At 51.3% G+C, this 6,982-nt stretch overlaps 1 protein-coding gene across 1 annotated transcript; it reads left to right on the forward strand.

The window, feature by feature from the left end:
* Nucleotides 1-311: 311 nt before the first annotated feature.
* On the forward strand, nt 312-4,081 carry LOC119446421 (transcription factor HES-4-B). The gene is made up of 3 exons (XM_037710846.2): nt 312-617; nt 937-1,032; nt 2,535-4,081. Exons 1-3 carry the CDS (start codon nt 573-575, stop codon nt 3,171-3,173), a joined length of 780 nt encoding a protein of 259 aa, XP_037566774.1. The 5' UTR covers nt 312-572; the 3' UTR covers nt 3,174-4,081.
* Nucleotides 4,082-6,982: the final 2,901 nt, after the last annotated feature.

A 6,982-nucleotide genomic window follows, 5' to 3' on the forward strand; every position in this document is an offset into this window, starting at 1 on the left:
GTAGCAGCGGCGGCGGCGGCGGCGGGCAGCCGGCAGATGTGGCCGCCGCGCGTCCCCCCCCCCCCCCCCCCCACACCCCCCGGCGGCGCGAGCCGGGGCGAGGGCGAGCCGCTCTGCCATTGGCTGCGCGAGCGTGGGAACGCGGGTGCCGAGCGTGTCTCACACGGACGGCGCACGCCTGTTTGACCTCGGCCGCTCGATAAAGGTCTCCTCCGGTGGCATTTTCCCACACTGGCTGCGGGCACGTGCTACTCTCCAAGAGCGCCGGGTGCCTTTCCCCCTCTCCACGCCGCTCGGCGCACGCTTCTTTCCTCCTCGCCCGGCAGCTTAGAAAAGGAGCGGCCTCGCGGCGCACGGGCGCATTGCCGTTGCAGAACGCGCGCTTGTTCTGTCGTCGCCGCGAGCTCTTCGCTCTCCGGCACCGCTCGCTTCCACTTCTTGAACGTGCGCCCCTTGCCTCTGGCGGAGACGACAACTTCCTGGATTACTCTCGCGCGTCCTCTGCAACATCTTCCCCGACTCGCTTCGCCGTGTGTTTGAACTCCTCCGCAACCACGGCACAAACCAGCAACATGCCTGCCGACAGGGCACCGAGCAAGGCTAGCGAACTGCGACGGGTAAGTTCTCGGTCTTCACTTCTCCGGTTGTCTGTACCCGTTTAGGGGAACTTAGAATTTTTTTTGAAGTCGGCAGTTCGAAGTCTAGGTGCTTGCTACGCATGTGATTTCGTAGCTTCAGTTTAATTCAATAAGATTTAAATGCAGTTTAATTGAATTAGTTTGACTATTTTACAATTTTCACTGCTAGTTCTACTTTCTAGTTGTAAGATTTAACGAGCAGACTTTTACCACTTGTTGTTGATGGCGACATGGTGCGTGTCGGTCTATTGCCACTTTTGCATCGACTGACCTTGTTCTCCCACTTTTGTATTTGCAGAGTACCAAACCCATCATGGAGAAACGTCGCAGGGCGCGCATCAACCACAGCCTCACTGAGCTGAAGAATCTCATCTTGGATGCACTTAAAAAAGATGTAAGTATCTGGTCCGCAGAAACACTGCAGCTTGTTCCGTTTCTGAGTCGTAGACTTCAATCTTTGGGTTCTCCGCATATTAGTAATATTTTTCTTAAGTTATATCTCGCCCCGAGTTGTCGCATATTAGTAGCTCAAAATCGCGCGGAACTTTACCGTGTCACTAAGTCCGCACGCAGCAAAACAACTCTTGCAAGTCTTCGAAAGTTGTACGCAGTCACTTCGTTCCGAAACCACCTTTCAGGCGCACTTTTCGCAGAAAGCAAAATACGGAAAAATCTCGGCCGCTGCCTGCCTTCCCTCCAACGGTCTCTACTTCTTCGGGGGTTCGTTGGAATGTCCTAACATTCCCCCGTTCCCGTGCCGTCGTAAGGAAGAAGGCGGGGGGGAGTCGCTCGCGGCAAGTGAATGCGTGCCATCACCCCCCCCCCCCCTCCCCTGTCGGGGGGAGCTCTCCATTCACCGCCGCGTCTCCCCCACCCCCCACACTTTGAGAGCCCGGCCCGTTTCCCACGGTCGCCACCGCGCCAGATGGCGGGCGCGACGGGGCGATGCTCTCTCCTTCTGTTTGCATCGCCCTTGGTCGGTCTTTGCTTCTTCTTGGCCGTCCCTCCCTCGTTTCCTGTTTGCGGCGTTTTTCTTGAACGGCCATCCGGAAAGGAATTCGTTGGACCGACACCGGTGGCTGGCTACTGCCACTCTAGCGTGGCACTCATTACAACGACCCGTCGTTATAGTAGTAGTAGTAGTGAGTCGAGGGCAGTTTGCCGTAGGGAGTATCAGCGGAACCGCGCGCTCATTCTAGGCCGGCGCTCCGTACGCAACCTTAATCGCCGCTTGAGCGCCTCGCGCTTCGGAATTGGTCTTGTAGGAGAAGCAAAAAAAAAAAAAAAAAACCGCTGCGTCTGGCGTGACACGCGCCGCTGCGCGGTTTCTTCATCGTTCTCTTGCTCAAGGAGGCAGTGGGGGGTGGATTTCTCGGAGCGTTTCATTGTCAGCGCCGGCTTGCGCTCCGTCGTTGGCGCGTGCGCTGGCGAGAGGCAACGCGCGCGTGCTCGTTCGGTTGCGATAGCGCGAAAAGAATAAAGGAAAGCGTTTCCTCACATTTCGCCTTTCTCTCGCGCTCGCCGTCGTGCTCTCCTCCTCTGCGCTCTTCCGAGGCCTGCGCGCAGCAGCTCTCTCTCTCGCTTGCAGCTGTGCGTCGCTCCTGCTGTATTTCTTTTTCACTCCGCGCTTTGGCACGTGCGACCGTTAACTCCCAGGGCGCGCGCGTGGAATATGGATCGCGCGTGAACACGGGACCGTATTCAAGAACTGCGCTGGTGGACTTTGCATCCCTCTTTCTTTCTGTAACGACGGCAGTACGGTTTTCAAGAGTTGCAAAAGTTTAACGGGCGATTACGGCTTTAAACGTTATACAGTTAGAGGTCTGTGTATTTTGTGTGTGTGTTTTGCAAACAGTGGTATCTTACGAGCCTTTCTTTCTTTTTTATCTTCCCCAGAACGCAAGGCACTCCAAACTTGAAAAGGCCGACATCCTGGAGATGACGGTCAAGCACCTGCAGCAGCTGCAGAGGCAGCAGGCTGCGCGGTCCATCGTCTCCGACAATTCCGTGACCGACAAGTTCCGCGCCGGCTACCGAGAGTGCGCCGCCGAAGTCGGTCGCTACCTGGGACGCCTCGACTGCGTCGACGGTGCCGTCCGTCAACGAGTGATGGGTCACCTGGCTTCCAGGGTATCCGAGCTGTCCACTCCTCCGCCGAGTCCCGGCAGCGAAGACGGCAGCCACTTCTTCAACGCCGCCGCCGGTAGCGTTCAACTGCTCCCCACGAGACTGCCTTCGGGCGAGATCGCCTTTCTGCTGCCCCAGCCGTCCCAACTGTCCGTTTACGCCCCGGTCTCGCCACCGGCAACACCCGGTCTGACCACGGCCACCTCCTCCGGCATCCTCAGTCCAGCCTGCAGTGAACGCTCGGTGTCCTCTTCGTCGCTGTCTTCGCCCCCGAGCCCGGTCTCGCCATCGTCTTGCTCGTCTTCATCGACCTTCTCTCACCACCAAAGCCTCGGCGTGTACGGCGTCATGCCGGCGACGCAAGCCGCCGTCAAGGTCGAAGACGAGTCCGTTTGGAGGCCCTGGTGAAACGGTAGCAGACAAGTCTGCTCCAGACGACGCACCACTGCAAACCGGTGTCGGTAGGGGAAGGGTCCGGATGAGTCTTTCTTTCTCGGTCCGTGTGTTTTGAGATCATCCATCCACCCCGCCCTTCCCCGTACACACCGCTACAAAATGCACCATGATCTCTACGGACAGTTCCTCTCATCAACGTGTTTTTTACACACGCGTCCCCGTCGATGTCCTTCCCCGTCGGACCCTCCCAGAACCACCGCAAGTGCCTTAACGTAAAGAACCATCCTGGGACTCTTTCCGTGTGACCAACTGCTGCGAATACGTTGCTGTTTTCTTCAAGAAGCAAATTGTTATCGCGCGCGTCCCAAAAGAAAGCATCGTTATCAGAGACGCGTTAAGTTATTTAAACCCACCTGTTATCGCGAAAGAAAGGGCACGTAGAAGGACTGATAAGGCGGCTTCTCGTTTTTTTTTTTTTTGTTAATATTGTATATAGTTATCGAAGTCAGATTGTTTACTGTAAGTGCTCTTGTCAAATCATCGCCTTCGCATGCGCCAGCATGTCTCATATGTGAAACTGCTTTCAGTGTAGTTTTGTACTCCGACTGTGATATTTCGCTGCGATTGGTTTGGCCGCCAGCGCATGATGTGTTCGATCTGTTAATTTTTTTAAATTTTTCTTCATTCATCGCATGGCGGCCTTACCTTCGCTACAAAGCAACCCATCTTCAATTATACATTCGTGGCTTGTCGAAGCGTGCGAAATATTTATGACGTTTTTTTTTTTTTTTTTTTTTTTTTTTTTTTTTTTTTTTTTCTTGTACAATTATGTTTGAAGAGAGAGAAAAGAAGAAAGTCTCCTCGGTCGGTCGTTTGATGCCACCGAGTCTAAATAAAAACAAATGCTGTTTCAAACATGACCTGTGCCTCTTGACGTCCTTACTCGCTCCTGCTCGCATGAAATGCGAACGTGTGGAAGAAATGTGCTCCACTCATAATGCACGGTAGCACGTTGCGGCGACATAACGCTCATGACATAACCTTCGTAACGCAGGCATATGTCGCTTAGCAACAATCGAATGAAATAAAACTTCATACCTTATACTGGTAAACGGAAGCCTCGGCAGTTCAGCAACGTACTTTAGTTTTAAAAAAAAAAAATCTTTTCTAGGGTAAATAAGCGCAGACGTTTATTTTCTGGAAGAAGAGGATGGAGCTAGCCACCCTTGCGATTGCATGCGAGCGCCTGTGATTTGTTTGTGCGTGGCAAATATAACGCAGCGTTAAACGCTCTGTAAGCATGTCCCTTATCCCTAAATTCCAACAATATTGGACGTGCGAAACAAAGCGGCAAGACAAGCAAAGGTAGGGTGCCTCCATTCCACCAAGTCCAGTATTGACAAGTATACGAGTGTACGTCTAAACGACACCACTCGCGGGAGATCGACCAGTAACATGTGAAACTTCAGTAGAGAGGTGAAATACCTCCCTTCTGAAAATCCTGTGTCCCTGCGGGAAGACTTATGTCCACCATGGGTCACGTGACGCACGGAGCTGCTCCATGGGTCGGCTCTTCCAGAATAGTGTCGCTTTTCAACGAATTCTGGGCAGCTTAGCAAGTAACGTTTTACGTCCCCAAAATCGTAGCTAAACGAAAAAAAAAAAAAAAAAAGCTGTCCTGTCTTGTGTCGCCAAGTACGCACTGACAGACAGCGTACGAATACGGCGTTTTCTAAACAGCCGTAGTGCGCCACTTTAGATCGTTCTGGCCTCCAATTTGTCAGCCCTGTGTCACGGAGGGACTCAGCCGACCAGAAGCCTCCCTTTCTTAAAATTTCGCGCTAGGAACCTAAGCGGTAACAAGACGGCAAGTTGTCCCAGTTGGTTGTAATTCATCGTAAGGATCGTAACTGCGCAAACAAGACACGGACAAAAGGAAGGAACACAGCTCCGTGTTGTCGATTTTCCTTCCTTTTGTCCGTCTTTGCGCTGTTACGATCCTTACGATGAACCTAAGCGGTAATGCATCAGTGTGGAGACTTGAAATTCAAATAACGTTCTAGGTTGTCTTATGGTTACTTTAGAATGTGATGTAAGCCTTAATTTACCGATAAAATGCCAACCAAGCACGAGGTTACATGTTTTCAAAGTGTATGACGTCACGGTAAGATGGTACTGGAGCATCGACAACCGACTTTCACTTCCATTTTTCTTTTTTTTTACCTGGACCAAAAGGCAGTGAATGCACTATAGAACGATTCGAAAACGAGAGTCTTGTGCGAGCGCCTCTGACTACGTGGTGCTGTCCGTGCACGTGCGCACATTCACCGCCTACCTCTCTCTCTTCTTTCTATTCCCCTTCTTTTCCCTTCCCCCAGCATAGGGTAGCCAACCAGACGCTTTTGCGGTTAACATCCATGCCAATTCTCTCTCTTACAAGCCTTCACTCGCGATCATTCGCGGCAGACGTAGACGCGGGCTGCAGTGCCGGTAGCGGCATCTCGTGGCGCTCAGCTCAACCTGTGGCGTCGACAAACGTCTGCCTTGAATCAAAAGGGATCAGGACCACTCACTCACTCACTCATTCACTCACTTACTTGCTTGCTTGCTTGCTTACTTACTTACTTACTTACTTACTTACTTACTTACTTACTTACTTACTTACTTACTTACTTACTTACTTACTTACTTACTTACTTACTTACTTACTTACTTACTTGCCAAAGAGCGGAGATCACTGGCCAATGGCAAACATGTTTTACAGCGAAGCTTTGTTTGACTTTGTAATTAATGGGCTTGTTGCTCGGCTTGTTGGTTTTGCGTAATGGTTTGCGTGAAGTTTTGCCTTTGTCTCGTTCCCCGTCTTTTCACTCTGCAGTGCAAGGCGTTCACCATATTCTTTGGCTCCCCCCATCCACACACACACACACTTTGTGGCGACGCTGTCATGGCTGATTAAACTGGGTCGATCCCGGAGACGTGTGCAATCAAAGGTGGTGACTTGATGGGGCTGATCCTGATGTCATCGCAAGGGTTTTAATGAGGCTTGTAACGTGGGCCGGTCCTTTAAACAGTGCAAGGTTACTGCATTAGATTTCTAACCAAAAGAGATAATCAGTAAGTATTTCCAGCAGGTCTACCGAGATGCTACCCCTTGAACTTTCATAATCACCCTACGATGTGTCCTATAGCCAATTTTTCGTATCTTCTCTTTCTCAAAGAATCGTATAACTTATAAAGCAAGAACGTTCCCAGAAAGGTTATAAAATTGATAACAGCGTCGCATAACGTCACCACCAGTGCTGCTGCTCCAAGATAATACCCCGATATTTCGGCATGCGTCTGCTCTTTGCGGTGTTCTGAACCTCAGTATCGAGCTACATTCGCAGTGCTGAGGGGGGCGGGGGATTCTGTAAGTGCCCACCTAATGGACATTTCCATTTCGCCGGCTGCAGAAGTTCTGATTGGCTAGGGTGGGGTACGCGTCGAAAGGAGACAGCCAATCAGCACTTCAACAGCAGACGAAATGGACATGTCCACAAGGTGGACACTTACAGAACATCCCCTCTGAACCTCGATGCTCTAAAAAAAAAGAAAAAAAAAAACCAACTCTTGGTAGGTTAAAGAGCGCCCTAAAACCATTTTTTTAATAGCTGTCGAAGTACCAGTATATGCTTCGTTTCTCAGAAGGTGTGTGCGTGTGTGTTGTGACGTCATGACACATAAGGTAGTCACGTGGCAGCAGTACGTACACATCGCGACGTCGCTGGCACTCGTTCTGGCTCTTTCGTATCTTATCCTGCGACATCGGGCCCCGGATA

This window comes from Dermacentor silvarum, chromosome 3 (genome assembly GCF_013339745.2).
Source record: "Dermacentor silvarum isolate Dsil-2018 chromosome 3, BIME_Dsil_1.4, whole genome shotgun sequence".
NCBI classification, from domain to species: Eukaryota; Metazoa; Arthropoda; class Arachnida; order Ixodida; family Ixodidae; genus Dermacentor; species Dermacentor silvarum.

Coding starts and splice junctions, on each gene's coding strand:
- LOC119446421 (XM_037710846.2), top strand. CDS start 573: ATGCCTGCCGACAGGGCACCGAGCAAGGCTAGCGAACTGCGACGG. Junction 618..936: donor AGGCTAGCGAACTGCGACGG/GTAAGTTCTCGG, acceptor TTGTATTTGCAG/AGTACCAAACCCATCATGGA. Junction 1,033..2,534: donor TGGATGCACTTAAAAAAGAT/GTAAGTATCTGG, acceptor TATCTTCCCCAG/AACGCAAGGCACTCCAAACT.